At 41.3% G+C, this 16627-nt stretch overlaps 1 protein-coding gene across 3 annotated transcripts in view; it reads left to right on the forward strand.

Annotated features, from left to right (window-relative positions):
* LOC113427683 (scaffold attachment factor B2-like) overlaps nt 1–16627 on the forward strand; it is a 54216-nt gene that overhangs the window by 10278 nt on the left and 27311 nt on the right. For all 3 annotated transcript variants that reach the window (XM_087952771.1, XM_087952772.1, XM_087952773.1), the window contains 8 exons: nt 995–1057; nt 3004–3031; nt 3960–4533; nt 5076–5122; nt 6121–6221; nt 8003–8152; nt 10668–10771; nt 11949–12079. In XM_087952771.1, coding sequence (XP_087808897.1) covers nt 995–1057; nt 3004–3031; nt 3960–4533; nt 5076–5122; nt 6121–6221; nt 8003–8152; nt 10668–10771; nt 11949–12079 — 1198 coding nt within the window. The remainder of the gene's footprint in view (nt 1–994; nt 1058–3003; nt 3032–3959; nt 4534–5075; nt 5123–6120; nt 6222–8002; nt 8153–10667; nt 10772–11948; nt 12080–16627) is intronic.

Here is a 16627-nt window from a genome sequence, read left to right on the forward strand (position 1 = left end):
CCTTGACTTACGACCGCGATGGAGCCCAAACTTTGTGTTGCTAAGTGAAATGTTTGTGGCATGAATGTTGCCCTGTTTTACGTCCTTTCTTGCAACTGTTCAGCGAATCCCTGCAGTTGTTAAGTTATTGTTAAGTGAACCTGGCTTCCCCCTTTGGCTTTGCTTCTCAGAAAGTTGCAGGTGCTGATCACATGACACCCCGCCCCCCAAGGCGCTGCGACCATCGTAAATATGAACCCATCACAGGGTTGCCGCAAAGGTCGTAACTGTGAAAAACGCAGTCACCTTTTTCAGGGCCGTTGTAACGTTGAACGGCCCTTAAACAAGCTGTTGTAAGTTGAGGACCTCCTGTATATCTCTCATATTTAGACTTGAATATGGGCGTGTACCCCTATGGTGGCACGTGGCTTATCTTTTCCAGGTCAGGCCAAACCAGCAGATTCTCCTTGCTTGTTTCTGATGCGCTTGGAGGCTCAGGTGTCTGATTTTGGCATGATTTGAGTGTTTTGGCGTGTTGCCTTGTTGCTTTTGGCTTGAGTGCAATCCAACCTGTATAAAAAATGATAGCCTGTTTCCAGCCTCACGTTCACTAAGGATGGTGGATCCGTAACCCACCAATCCCCAGTTCCTGCAATCGTGGTTGGCCTGGCCTAGGATCTCTAGGAGGTGGGATTCCCTAGACGGTTTGGAAACCTGTTGTAGGAATTCAAAGGGAAACAGCATCAACCGTTGAAGCATCCCCATCGAAAGACGATTTCTCATTTTGTCCCATCCCATTTTATTTCTTCCGCTGCATTTATCATTTATATATATTTGTTATTTATTATTATTTCAGAAAGGGAGTAAGATTTGTGCGACTAACCAACCATGTTTGGGGGATAATGGATCGAGGAGGAGAGAGTGACCGATTTCCTGGCCTGACTTTAGTGAAAGAATGGTAGCTTTTCGGGAAATGTGATGGTTTTTTATTTTTATTTTTTTAATCTCTTTTTAGGGAGAGACCGAAGAGCCCAGTAGCACAATGGATCTATCATCTGCTGATTTTGCAAGCCTGAAGGTATTTAAAATGTATGAAGGAGTAAATAATATAAGCAAAGAGGTTGACACTGTTTTTCAGTTCTCTGTTCTTCCCACAGGGGAACAGTTGCAAAACTGCTCTTTTTTTTTTTTTTTTGGTTAGAAACAAGAAAGTGTTATGTTCTAAGCCAGGTTACGTTCACACCGTGGTTTGTGCAAGCTTCCATCAGATTTAGATGCTTCGCCCTCCATTCCTGGCATGAACGTGGCTATAGAAATATTTGGGAGTTTGCAACAATGTTATGAGTTTGGAGGGTTTTTTTTCCCCCCCTTGGAGAAAAATTATTTACTTTACACCAGAACTTGAATTCTGTTGCAATTGGGTATTGAAGAAACGTTGAAATTTCCTGCCTAAATAAGAATTGTGAGTATGTATTTAAATTGTATTTGGACGCCTGTACAGGCAGTCCTCGACTTACAACCACAATTGAGCCCCAAATTCCTGTTAAGTGAGTTTTGCCCCATTTTACGATTTCTTTTGCCACCATCGTTAAGTGAATTACTGCAGCCTATAAATTAGTAACCTGTTTGTTGAGTGAATCTGGCTTCCCCATTGACTTTGCTTGTCGTAAGGTCACAAAACGTGATCACATCACCCCGGTACACTGCAACCATTATAACTATGAATTGCCAAGCATTGTGAGTTTCGTTCACATGACAATGGGGATGCTGCAATGTTTGTAAGGGTGAAAAACGGTCCGAATTCCCTTTTTTTTTGGTGCTGTTGTAACTTTGAACAGACACTAAATGAAGGGTTATAAATTGAGGACTACCTGTCTTCAGAAAACAAGAAGAAAAAAAAAATCTGCCTCTGCCTCCCAGCAATTGGCCTCCTTACAACAAACAAGTTGGTCAGCTTCAGTACAGCCTGATTTAGCACGAGCAGCTGATGGGCAGTGGGATCCCCTTCCTGGAATACCACTGATCGGCTGTTCTGGGCTGCAGGGTTTGCTGCTGCCCTTTGCTACCACCCATCGCCTGTCGCTGCTTCGTCATGCCCCATTTTCAGTCTCCACGCGTCCCATTTTCAGCCTGTTCCATAGGCAGTTCCGCCTGCTCCATACGCGGCGGCAGCCAGCTGCCAATCAGCTGCTCGTGCTAAATAAGGCTGTGCTGAAGCAGACGAGGCTGTTTTGCTGCAAGGAGGCAAGTTGCTGGGGCGCAGAGGCCAAAGGCTGGGGGCTGGCGGCAGGGGTGGGCTTCAAAAATTTTAGCAAGGGGTTCTCTGCCCAGTTTCCTGGGTGGGCGTGGCCATGGTGGGCGTGGCCTAGTCAGCCTCCTGCACCACGGTGGAGGTTGTTTACCTATATGGTGTGTTGTGAGTGAATTTTATGAGTTTACTTCCAAGCAAGTTTTATGTGACAGACTCAGCTAGCCGATGGCAGATAGATAGATTTCTGAATAAATCTGTGATTCTGTGAGCAACTGTGCCTGCCTGCTTTGCCTGATTTTGGGTAAAAGTTTTTTTTTATAAAAAAATTTCAATATTTATATATTTATAATATTTACATACAAGCCATGCCCAGCCAGTCACATGACCACCAAGCCACACCCACAAATTAGGCCACGCTCACAACCGATTGTTAAGAAATTTGAATCCCACCCCTGCCTGTGTGTTTGTGTGTGAGAGAGAGGGAGGGAGGGAGGGAGATCAGATCTCTCTCTCTCTCTCCCTCTCCCACCAACGTCAGCAAGCCACCGTCAGTCAAAATTCATATTAGTGGTCCCCGGGATTTAAAATTATGATTTTGATGGTCCCTGAGGTCCAAAAGGTTGGTGACCCCGCTCTATAAGACGCACAGACATTTTCCACCCACTTTTTTTTGCGGGGGGAGTGCATCTTATAGTGTGAAAAAATACAGTAATTGAATAATCACGTGTGCCAGGTAAACCCTGACCCCCCCCTTTTTTTTGATTTCTTAATAGGAGCTTGACGAGTTTCCTTTGGAATCAGGTACTGTATTTCAAAAACCCTCTGCCCCTCCTGTGCATTTTCCACTAGATCTTGCACACCAGTCCCTTTAGTTACTCTCTTGGGTTTTTATCCCATAAGTAGCTGTAGTTCGTTATTCTAACTTGGTGCTCGGTCCAGAACACCTCCAAAGGAAAAGCCACAGAGATTGGAAATCTGGCCATATCACCAGATCTGCGGGAGCACCTTAGATTCTTATCGCACAATAATCAGACTTCTGAGAGGATAATTTTGCTTAAGATCCCTTCCACTGGGGAACAGACCGGGCCCTGCATATGAAGGAGCCATTAGATGTGCCGAGCAGATCCTGTGATATCGCTCAGGGCTTTGGGACGGTAACTTTGGCTAGCGAGGTGCAGTTGAATAATGTCAAAGCAGGGATCCACTCTTTACGCGAAGACTTGAAGACGGAAGGTCACGGAAGGCCTTCCGCTTTGCTTTTCTGGACTCCCAAGCGTATTTTGAACCACTTCCGAAGTTCTTCTGGTGTTCACATGTGGACCTAGCCTCCTTAAAAGAATACTGGTAAAATCCGCAAGCCGAAACAGTCGAAAAGCATTGATCCTGTCTGCACAAGCACCCTCCTGCGCTTGGAAGCGAGTCTCGGCAAGAATTGGAAAGGCGTCGCAGTTGTGTGAAGACAGCCAAGGATCAACGCCGGGAAGCATTGTGCAAAAAGGTTATTCTTCCTTCTCTCTTTCAGGCCCTGCTCTGATAGCCGTGTTAGACTGCAGTTGGTTTCTAGGCGTGTGAATGTGGTTGGCCCAGAGGGTTTTCCAATCTCTGTGTTAGCCTTTTAAGCCCTACGCTCTCGGTGTTAGTCGGGCAGCCATGCCCGTCCGGCATTTGTCTTTGCTATGTTTCCCTGGTGATTAAACCTTGTGCCATTCTATTCCTGTTAAATCCATAGAAAATGAGAAAGTGCTCGACATTTTGGGTGACACTTGTAAATCTGAGCCCCTTAAAGAAGACACTTCCGAAGCTGAGCAGGCGCAGGAAACGAATAATTCATGGCCGGGCAAACAGGAAGCCGTGGAGGAGGAGGAGGAGGAGGAGGAGGAAGAAGAAGAAGAAGGAGAAGAAGAAGACATGTTGGCTGCCGCCTCTCCCGCCCACTCGGACGAAGACTTTGTAGAAGCGGACAGCCAATCAGGCCCGGCTGAGGCCAAGAACCAAGAGGAGGACGATGCAAAGCTCTTAGTGGTAGCGAAAGGGGAGCCGAGCGAGCAGACAGTTGAGGAAGACAAGCCGGACTTGGACTCTTTAGCGGTAGAGAGCAGGAGTGGAGGTGGAGGTGGTGGTGGTGAGAGTAGCAAAGAAGTCCAAACTCTGGAAGCCTGTAGTGAGGAAACCGCGGAATCGGACACAGGTCCCCAAGTGGTTAGTCCAGAGGCCGTGAAGATGGAAGTGGAGGCTAATGTTGAGGAGGAGCCCTCTGCCACTAGAGAGTCCTCTGCCCAAGAGGGTGGTGATCAGAACACGAGGTTTGTTTCTCTCCGTTTTAGACCAGATGCTGTCTTTTTTTCTTGCCCGTTGGTTATTTATGAATGCCAAAAACATGCTGTGATGCCTTCCAATGAAACCCCCCCCACTGCCGAAGGCCCCAACGAGACGATAGCTTATCCTTCAACGTAGATTTTCTCTGTTTTTTGTTTTAAGTTGTCCTTACACGGTTTGTTTCCGTAGGAGAATGTTTGGCTGTTCTTTTTTTTTTTTCCTTAAAGCATTTTAAAATATATAAACCATCTCCATCTTCCAAAGGGTTGCATTCTTAACTTTGTATTCCTGATTAGCGGTTAGTACTTTGATGGTCAAGGGAGACTTTCCTTTGGGGTTTTTTTTTTTTTTAAAGACCCACTATGCCCCTTCCTTAGTAAAAGTCAAAGGTCAATTCGTTTTTTTTTTCTTTTTGGTTTTTCTCTGGTAGGTATTTGATCATAGCACCCACTGTCATGCCTGATCATTTTCCAGATGGCTTTTTTTCTGGTTGAATAATATGCTTATCGTTTTTCTTTCTCGTCTTCAGCTCAAATGAGGATGCAGAGGCTAAAAGTGCTTCCAAAGATGAGAAGGGTAGGTTTATGGCTATATGTATGTGTATGCGTATATATGTATGTATGGTATTCAGCTTTGTTCGGGTATTTTCCCACGTCGTTGTAGTTGTGCTTTTAAAGTTGTAGCAACGTTTCGGCAGAATCTCATCTGCCATCTGTATTGTACTGCTTCTGTATTGTGATGATGTGTGATGATGATCTGATGATGGCAGATGAGATTCTGCCGAAACGTTGCTACAACTTTAAAAGCACAACTATAATGATGTGGGAAAATACCGGAACAAAGCTGAATACCATGCATGTAAGTACCCGTGAAAACTTAAGAAAACAAATATGTATGTATGTATGTATATGTGTATGTGTGTATGTACAGCTACAAGTAGTCCTTGACTTGCAACCATTCATTTAGTGACCAGTTAAAAGCTCCCTAAAAAGGATGAACAGAACAGAACAGAAATAGAATAGAATTAGGAATAGGAATAGGACAGGTGGGCTGATACCGGTTTGCACCAGTTTGGGCAACCCGGATGCTGATTTTACATCTGGTTCACTGAACTGGTAGTTGCAATGACAGGCTAGCCTCCAGGGGGCCTCCGGAGCCCAGGGGAGGCTGTTTTCGCCCTCCCAGAGGCTCAAGGAAAGCCTCTGGAGCTCAGGGAGGGCGAAAAACTGGCCTCCCTGAACCATTATGCACAGACCCACATACACACACAATTATGACATAGAGAAAAACAGCACAGTCCAGTTCAGCTGTATACCTGTACGTGATGAGAAAAAGGAACCCTGCGAGTTTACCAGACGGAGGGCTTAGGGAACAGAGTTCTTACAGAATCTAGTAGTCCTGCTATAGAGACTTTGAAACCTCTTCCCAGAGGGGAGCAAATAAAAACAGACTGTGAACTGGGGGGTATGGGAAACTGCTAATATTTGGGGGGATTTTTCAACCCAGCGTGGGTTGTCCCATTTGATGTCTCCTCTCCTTTCCCCTCCCTCCCCCCCCCCCACCCCCAAATATAGGTCGCTCCACTCCTAGCTCTGGTAGAAATCTGTGGGTCAGTGGTCTTTCCTCTTCAACCAGAGCGACTGATCTGAAGAACCTGTTTAGCAAATATGGCAAGGTAGGGTGAAGAGAAACAAAATGGTATGACCAAAAGTTTTTGTCAGTTCAATGTTCCTGGATAAATGTTTTGATTAAAGTAATAATTTTAAATTTGAAAAGAGGAAAAAAGGATAACGTAAGAGTTGTTTTTGGCCATTCCATATTTTTGCTCCATATTTTTATTTAAGTGGGGATTTTGCGGGGGTATTATTCATCTGCCTTTGCTACAGAAAGATGCTCAAAGGCAGATTTATGTGATGCTTGCATAGTTATTCCCTTGCAAATTGTGTCCTGTGAAATTAACCAGTTAATCTAGTTCAGTCATTGAATTCCAAGTTCCATCTTACATAACCAAGAAGGAATTACAAGATTTATTATCTATCATACGGGAAGGGGGCCTCAAGATGTCAAAAAATGTGTTCTTCCTGTCAGTTTTAAAGTTTGCCAATAAAATACTTTTTATTAGGGTTTTTTTTTGGGGTTGCTATGGTCCATGGGGTTCCAAATAATTGATGTGACTTAGTGACTGAACAGCTACAAATATCTGCAAGCAGTGGATGGTTCCACACATGATAGAAAACCATAATGTGACTTGCTGTGTAGAGTATACACAGCACACTGAATGGGTTATGGCTTAGAAACCAGCATTTAAAGCCTAGTTGATTGTTATGGTTTAGTTAATAAACTATGGCTAAATAAAGATAAGATAACCTGTCTGGTCATTTTTTTTTTTTTTTGTGAACACATTGACATATATTAAAAAATGAAATTCTGATGCTTGCTCTCAAGAAATATCTATATAGCTATATCTCTGTCTGCCTGTCTGTCTATATCTTTGTCTGTCAGTCCATCCATCCATCCATCCATCCATCCATCCATCCAAGCTTTATTACAGTACTCTGGTCACGAACGGATCTGACCACAACCAAATCGGGTTCCGACCAAGAAATTTTTGAATCTGGTCACGAACATATACTCGGGTAGTGATCAAACATGACCCCTTACCCAGAAATTCCTGAAGATGAAACATTAGAAGATAAAGAAACCACCAAAGTTATGGAACGAATTATGGTCATGACCAGAGATTCTACTGTATATCTCTATATCTAGCTGTCTAGCTATCTAATCTTTATATATCTCTATCCATCCATCCATCCATTCATCCATACCTCATCCATATACATATGCGCTCTCTCTCTCCACACATAAGCATACACACAATCACACATACGTACACACACGCACATTTATAAATTAATCACAGACCATTTAGAATACATAGCAGAAAAAAGAGTCTCGGGAGTGAACAAGGTTGATACTACGTGGTGGAAAGCTATGACAGAATGTAACTGTTCTACTACGGATAGCGCGAAGCCTCCTTCCAGGAGATATCTAAAAAAGGTGACATCACCTTTTGAGATAACTTTGGGCTTGGATGATTGAGTCTTCATTTACATGTTACATCTTCGTGAGCCTTGATGGTGCAGCGGTGAGAACGCAGTGGTAGCAGGCTGTCCCGGCCCCCCTGCCAGGAGTTCAAGCCTGACTGGCTCAAGACTCAGCCTTCAGTCCTTCCGAAGTCGGTAAAATGAGGACCCTGATTGTTGGGGGCAAGAGGCTGAGACTGTAAACCGCTTAGAGAGGGCTGTAAAGCATTTAGGAAAGCGGTATATAAGTCTAAGTGCTATTGCTGTTGCTATCACCCGGAAGCTAACAAACAAGCAACAGCTAGTGAGTGTTTAGATGTGTAAACCCAACCCGTGTTCGTCGTCTCCTTCATTTCTCTCTCTCTCTCTGAAGGTGGTAGGTGCAAAAGTAGTCACAAACGCCCGCAGCCCCGGGGCTCGCTGTTACGGCTTCGTCACCATGTCTTCGTCTGAGGAAGCCACCAAGTGCATCAGCCACCTCCACAGGACAGAGCTGCACGGGAAGATGATTTCTGTGGAAAAAGTGAGTGTTTTCATGAGGGATCAAATCCACCCGCGTAACAAATCGTTCTCGACGGAACGACCGTCATTGAGCCCCAACGTTTTTGCTGCTGAGGGGAGATGTTTGTTAAGCAAATCTTGCCCCATTTGGCGACCTTTCTCGCCACAGTTGTTAAGGGAATCTCTGCAGCAATTAAATTAGTAGCCCGGTTGTGAAGCGAATCCGGCTTCCCCGCTGTGGCTTTGCTGGTCAGAAGTTCGCCAAAGTTGATCCCATGACCCCGGGACACCGCAACCATCATAAATATGGGTCGGTTGCCAAGCGTCTGAATTTGGATCGTGTGACCACGGGGGATGCTGTAACGGTCGTAAGTGTGAACAGTGGTCATTGGTCACTTTTTTTTCCAGTGCTGTTGTAACTTTGAACAGTCACTAAATGAACTGCTGTTAAGTTGAGGACTTACTTTAGTCCCAATCAGGAGAGGAATCAACTTCAATCCCAGCCAACATCAGCCCCAGCCAGGACAGGAACATGCAGTTGATCAGCTGGCAGTGATAAGAATAGAATAGGAATAAGAATATAAATGGAATGGGAATGGGAATGGGAATGGAATAGAATAGAATAGAATAGAATAGAATAGAATAGAATAGAATAGAATAGAATAGAATAGAATGGATAAAGATTAGAAGGGATAAAGAATAGAATAGAATAGAATATGGAATGGAATGGAATGGAATGGAATAGAATAGAAGGGATAAAGATTAGAATAGAATAGAATAGAATAGAATAGAATAGAATAGAAGGGATAAAGAATAGAAGGGATAAAGAATAGAATAGAATAGAATAGAATAGAAGGGATAAAGATTAGAAGGGATAAAGAATAGAATAGAATAGAATAGAATAGAATAGAATAGAATAGAAGGGATAAAGATTAGGGATAAAGATTAGAATAGAATAGAATATGGAATGGAATAGAATAGAAATAGAAATAGAATAGAATAGAAGGGATAAAGATTAGAATAGAATAGAATAGAATATAGAATGGAATGGAATAGAAATAGAAATAGAATAGAATATAGAATGGAATGGAATTAGAATAGAATAGAATAGAATAGAATAGAAGGGATAAAGATTAGGGATAAAGATTAGAATAGAATAGAATAGAATAGAATAGAATAGAATAGAATAGAATAGAATAGGAATAAAGAATTAGAATAGAATAGAATATAGAATAGAATATAGAATGGAATGGAATAGAATAGAATAGAATATGGAATGGAATGGAATAGAATAGAATAGAATATGGATATGGAATGGAATGGAATGGAATAGAAGGGATAAAGATTAGAAGGGATAAAGATTAGAAGAGAAGAGAAGAGAATAGAAGGGATAAAGATTAGAAGGGATAAAGATTAGAAGGGATAAAGATTAGAAGAGAAGAGAACAGAACAGAACAGAACAACAGGGTTGGAAGGGACCTTGGAGATCGTCTAGTCCAGCCCCCTGCTTAGGCAGGAAACCCCACTTCAGACAAATGGTTATCCAATCTCTTCAAGTGACTGAAAGATCCAGAGATTGGGTCCCTCAGCCCTAGATAGCATATGGACCCTGGCCATGGCGATGACTTCTTGACCAGCCACGACAAAAGAGTCTTCCTTAACCTGAGATCTTTCAGATTCTTTGGGACCTCAATTCCCAGAATTCTCTCTACTATGCCAATGAGGAATTCTGAGAGTGTTGGTCATCAGGTTGAGGAAGACTGATCTAAGTGATTACGTGGATCCAGCCCTACCAGAACGTTGGTGAAATTGTTATTGGATTATTGATAAAGAACATGTTCGTAGCTCAGGATAGAAATGTGGGGTTATTAATGCTGCCTGAGCTTGGTTGTTTTCTTGCACACCTTTCATGACCCAATTAGGTAACAGCATCAGTGCTGGAAGGGAGTGGGGTTTGTGGAGAGGAGGAGGGGGGTATTGTGGGGTCCTTGGGGCTCTCTGAGCTTGGTGATTTTCTTGCACACATTTTATGACCCAACTAGTGTAACATCATCAGTGCTAGAAGGGAGTGGGGTTTGTGGTGGGACTGTGAGGTCCTTGGTACTCTCCAAAATTGTTTGTTTTTCTTGCAGGCATTTCATGATCCGGCAGGAACATCATCAGTGCCAGAAGAGAAGCGAACTCCACACTCCCTTCTAGCACTGATGTGTTTCCTAGTTGGGTCATAAAACATCTGCAAAAAAAACAAAAAAAAAACAACCTAGTTTAGAGAGCATCAAGGACCCTCACAATCTGCTGAATTATTCTGCATACATTTTAGCATGCATTAAGATCAAAGGAACCATCCCGGAAAAGACTTTTAACCTTTCCATCTTCCTTGTTTGATTTTCCTTATGGAACATTCAGGAGATGATTGTGCTGTGTGTTTTCCTCCATCCTGCTTGCGATTCAGAACAGGGAGGGTTGCTTGCCGTTGGGTTTCTCCAGCTCTTCTAGACCAGGCCCCAAATCACCCCTTTCTTTTTGTCTGATTCCAGGCCAAAAATGAACCTGCTGGGAAAAAGCTGTTACCCGAGAAGAAAGAAAGTGAAAGCAAGAAGGAAAAAGACAGGCGGCATTCTACCGACTCCAAATCAGAAAAGTAATAAACCAGGACTGTTCATCATCTGTTTTTTGATGAAGCATTCAAGCGGTTCTCTTCTAAAGCAGGGGTCTCCAATCTTGGCAACTTTAACACTTGTGGACTTTAATTCCCAGAGTTCCTTAGCCAGCTTTGCTCTCTCTTTTCTGGCTGGGAGTTGAAGTCCACAAGTCTTTAAAGTGGCCAAGGTTGAAGACCCCTGTTCTAAAGAGAGCAAACCTCAACTGCGGCTTTGAATCTCAGCTTGTTCAAACAGGCCATGGTTTTAAGGTGTGCTGTCAGTAGGTTTCCAGTGATAAACTTGGAATTTTACATTGCAAGTAGTTCTTGACTTACAACCACAATTGAGCCCTACTTTTCTGTTAAGCAAGACATTTATTAAGTGAGTTTTGCCCCATTTTTTTTACGACCTTTCTCCCCTCAATTGCTAAGTGAATCACTGCAGTCGATAAGTTAGTAATTCAGGGGTTACACGAATCTGGCTTCCCCCCCATTGACTCTGCTTGTCAGAAGGTCGCAAAAGGGGATCGCCTGATCCTGGGATCCTGCGACTGTCCGTTGCCAAGCGTCTGAGTTTTGATGGCATGTGACCTTGGGGATGCTGCAACGGTCGCACATGTGAAAAATGGTCCTAAGTCCTTTTTTTCAGTGCCGTTGTAACTTTGAATGGTCCCTCAACTTACAATAGTTCGTTGAGTGACCGTTCAAAGTTGCAGCGGCACTGAAAAAAGTGATTTACGACCATTTTCCACATTTACAACACTTGGCGACAGATTCATCTTTATGACGGTTGCACTGTCCACGTGATTCCTTTTTGTGACCTTCTGACAAGCAATGAGGAAACGAGATTCACTTCACAAATGTGTTACTATAACTGAATTGCAGTGATTCATTTAACTATGGCATGAAAGGTGGTAAAATGGGGCAAAACTCACTTAGCAACTATCTCGCTTAGCAACAGAGCTTCTGGGCTTCTTGTCGTAAGTTGAGGGCAACCCGGTATGAGGGAGATTAGGTTTGTACCCTTGTTTTTCAGATTTAGATCCGAACGCCACTTTTATTGTACTTTGGCAAGTCAACACTTGGTGCTCTTTTCCTCCTGAGATCAAAGTGGTGAATTTTGATTTACGACATACGACAGATTAGAGGTTCAGCCGCTGTTTTGATCTGTTTGTAGGTCTCTCAACATTAAGGAAGAAAAAACTGACAAAAATGAAGAGCCTCAAAAAGTGGAAGACAGCACAGATGAAAAGAAGGATAAAGGAACAGAAGAGCAGAAAAGTGGGCGTTCGCGATCTGTTAAATCAGGTAATGAAAACTTGCGGCTGAGTATGGATTTAGGCCTGATGGTGAGCCGATTCCTTCATGTGAATGTCCTAGCGCAGGGGTCGCCAACCTTTTGGACCTCAGGGACCACCAAACTCATAATTTTAGATCCCGGGGACCACTAACCGGTTCTGTGGGCATGGCCTAATTTGTGGGTGTGGCTTGGTGGTCATGTGACTGGCTGGGCATGGCTTGTATGTAAATATTATAAATATTTATATAAATATTGAATTTTTTATTAAAAAAAGAGAAACTTTTACCCAAAATCAGGCAAAGCAGGTAGATTGAGTTGCTCACAGAATCACAGATTCATTCAGAGATCTATCTATCTGCCATTGTCATTGTTAGGGTTTGAGGATTAACCCTAGAAGAGTATTGCAGCAGTAGTCAAACCAGGAAGGGCCCCAGAGTATACACACACTGAACACAAACACTGTTTGTAGTTTAAATAGTTTTTAATCCAGTTAGAGTTTAAGCATTGTCATTCAGTCCATTAAGTCATTCACAGTATTTCCATCCAGTAAGACTCACTAGTATAGTCCAAGTTAAGAGTCCTTGCAATATCTTTATCAGCCGATAAAGATATCTTCTCCTCCTCCGGTTTCACTCTCCAGAGAAACAAACGCTGGATATTCAGCAAACAGTAGCAAACAATAACAGTTCAGTCACAGGCACTCACAGTCAGTAATCACAGTTAGTCACAGTAAGACACAGTTAGTCGCAGCAGCACACAGTTACTCGCAGCAGCACACAGTTACAGCTACAGCCAGTAAGCTTTCCAGCTTCTAATGCTTCCTTATATTGTAACTTCTAACCGCACCCTTAATCGCTAATTGCCTGCTGCATTGTGCTTAAAGTGATAAGCACTTAAACCATGATATCTAAGTTTTATATATTTATTCACCCAAACCATATTTGGTATCAATGTTATACCTAACATACTCCCCTTTTGGGTGAAATAAATATATAATACCTTACAATCTTATCCCATATTTTTCACAACTCTCCTGGTGCTTAATGGCACCTTGGGCTTTAGTAAAATTATCAGCTAAATTGTCCTCCGACATACAGTACTCTAGCTGAATCATCTTACTTCTTACAGATTGTCTCACGTTTAGGTATCTTAGATCTGTATGCTTGCTTCTTGTTTTTACTCCAATATTTGTGGCCATTTGAATTGCTGCCTGATTATCTTCATGTATAATTATAGGATAATCTACAGTTATACCTATATCAATTAACATTTGTTTATACATTATTAATTCTGTACATAACAATGATAAACAGGAGAATTCTGACTCCATAGTAGACAAACTTATATGCTGTTGTCTTATTGACTTCCAGTCTATTAATGTCTTACCCAGCATTATGGCTGTTCCTGAAGTCGACTTTCTAGTGTCTCTTTCTGATGCAAAGCTAGCATCTGCATAAGCACTCAAAATTAAATCACCCTTTGGTTCTAAATACAATGAATAATTCATTGTCTTTTAAGATATCTTAATATCCTCTTAGCTGCATTCCAGTGTCTTTCACATGGTGCAGAATTGAATCTAGCCAACTGATTCACGCAGTACGATATATCTGGTCTAGACCAATTACTAATATAACTCAAACTACCAATTAAAGATTGATAAATCACCTTATCAAACTCAGGGCTTTGTACATCAGTGTTGCTAAACTCCTGACTCATTGGAGTCTTAGCTGGCTTACAAAGCTCCATCTTGTAATCTTTTAGCAATTTGCTTATCTTATCTTCCTGAGATATCTTAAAACCTTTCCGTGTTTTCTTTATATTCAAACCGAGATACTTCTTTATCTCCCTAATTGCTTGATCTTTATTCTCTTTCCTAATGATGTTATTATTTTATTTGCTTCATCATTAGTTTCAGTTATCAAAGCAATATCATCTGTGAATAGTAATAATAATGATACTTTCCCATTTGTCTCCCTCTTAAACAGACATGGATCGGCTAAACCAGCTTTAAATCCTATATTGTCTAGTTCCTTTACAATATACTGGTTCCATTCATAGCCTGATTGTTTAAGACCATAGAGACTTTTCTTTAACAACCAACAATCATTATTATCCTTATTTTCACTTTTAATACCAACAGGTTTTTTCATATAAATAATATGTTTTAATGGGGCGTGCAAGTAAGCAGTTTCCACATCTAAATGGTTAACTATATAGTTTTTACTAGCTGCCCACACTAAGGCTGCCCTCAAGGTTGCTGCCTTAAGACTAGGTGCAAACACCTCATCATAGTCAATAGCATTCTGCCTAAAACCTTGGGCTACTAACCTTGCCTTATGTATTAAATTACCATCTTTATCTATTTTTACCTTAAATATCCATTTGCAGCTAATGGATTTCTTTCCTACAGGTAATTTGGCATTTTCATACACCTTCATATCACTTAATGAATTCAGTTCCTTATTCATTGCTGCATACCATTTTTCTTTTTCCTTATTAGGATACTTTTTAATTTCTTCAACAGAATTAGGAACTTGATTAATCTGGCACACTGTGTTAGCCTGGTACCTATCAGGCGGTCTAGATACACGTGTAGTTCTTCTGGGAATTACAGGGCTTACAGGAGGACTTTGTTGAACTACTACCTGTTCATCTTCCTCATCCTGTTCAGCTATTGAATCTGTTTCTTCCTTTATGGGCACTATCTCATCCTGTATTTGTCTCTTTACTTTATTTTTAAAGTTACAGGGATAACTAATGGGATTTCTATAGGATTCAACAATTACATCTTTATTGGCATCCTGTTCTAATTTCTCCCATCCTTCATGTTCTAGAAATTGGGCACTAGCACTACATAACACTTTAGATGTGCCTTTCTCCCAAAATCTATATGCCCTATGGTTTGCCTGATAACCAACGAAGAAAATCTTTTAGCTCTATGTTGCCCTTTTTTCTGAGTTGTGCAGGAATATGCACCCATGCTGGTGCACCAAATGTGTGCAGGTAACTTAGATCAGGTTTCCTGCCATGCCACCTGGTGAATGGTATTTCACCTGTTGTTGTATTAACAACGTTGTTCAATATGTTATTAGCACACATTGTAGCCTCCCCACAAAGAATCAGGTAACCCAGAATCATTTAACATTGTTCTAACCATTGCCTGTAGTGTTTGGCCTCTTCTTTCAATAAAAGCATTATGTTCTGGCCTGTATGGAGCAGACTTCTTATACTCTATTCCAGCTACCTTAAGTCTGTTCTGGAATTTGTTATTAATAAATTCCGTACCATTATCTGTCACCAGGGTTATCAGTTGCCTTTTAGACTTTCTTTCAGCAAACCTAAGCCAATTGAAAAAATGTTGATATGTTTCAGTTTTGCTTTTCATTAAATAGCAAAACCCATATCTAGAATAATGGTCCATAATGCTCAGTATATATCTAGCACCCCCATACTGGGTTTCTTTGGACCTATTATGTCTGCAAATACTACTTCTAAAGGTTCTTTGTTTTGAAACCATTTAGCCTATTTGCAGGCAATACCTTGCTCTTATCTTCACAGCAAACATTACAACGCAAATATTTATCACAAGATTTTAACCTTATTCCTTCAGATAACTCAACTGTACGTTTTAGCATTTTAAAATTTACATGCCCCAAACGCCTATGCAATAAATGGATACATTCTTCATGAGGCTTTATATTATTAAATACAGTTTGAGCCTCCCCTTTCTTACTATTATCTAATACATATAATGTTCCATTTAAAGCTGCAGTTACCCTTTTGTTATCTTTTTCAATTATGCAATTATTATCCTTAAAAGTAATTACATAACCTAATTTATCTAATACCCTTACTGAAAGCAAATTAAACTTTAGTTGCGGTACATACAACATTTTTATATCCTGGTTTATGTACGGACAACGTGCAAAACCTTGACCTTTCGCTTTCAGGTTCCAGCCATTGGCAAGTGATATATGTTGAGAACTTGTAGACATTTTTATAAATTTTGTCTTATCTCTTGTGATGCAGTGGGATGCGCCACTGTCAACCACCCATAGATTATTCTTCACATCAGAGTTGCTAAACGTGGCTAGTTCAAATGCTTTCTTTGGCTTTTTTACATTCTGGCTTTTTCTCTTTTGCAGAATCTTGCCAAATGTCCTCTGCCTCCACAATTAAAACACTTTTTAATTGTGTATGCTGTTGAAGATAAATTCTCTTCTTCCAGGTGCTTTACTTTGCTTTGCTGGTTTCTTTCAAGCTTTGAAGATAATTTCTCTTCTTTCTTATCACGCCTTCTTCTGGCTTCTTCTAGTAGCCTGCCTGTAATCTCGGTTAATGAGAGGCTTTCTTTGGCAATACCTCTAACGAAGTCACATAGTCATCATAGCTTTGATCTAATGAAGATAATATTATGTAGACTTGTTGCAGTTCATTAAATATAAGCTCTTTTTCTTGCAAATCTTGAAAAATGCTCTTCATACAGTTTAAATGAACTAACATATCTCCATTCCTCTGAAGATGCGTTCAAAAGCTTCCGTGTAAGATTTATATGT

Source organism: Notechis scutatus, chromosome 1 (assembly GCF_049901735.1).
Source record: "Notechis scutatus isolate UNSWTSFEM ecotype Mainland chromosome 1, rNotScu1.2, whole genome shotgun sequence".
Classification (NCBI taxonomy): Eukaryota; Metazoa; Chordata; class Lepidosauria; order Squamata; family Elapidae; genus Notechis; species Notechis scutatus.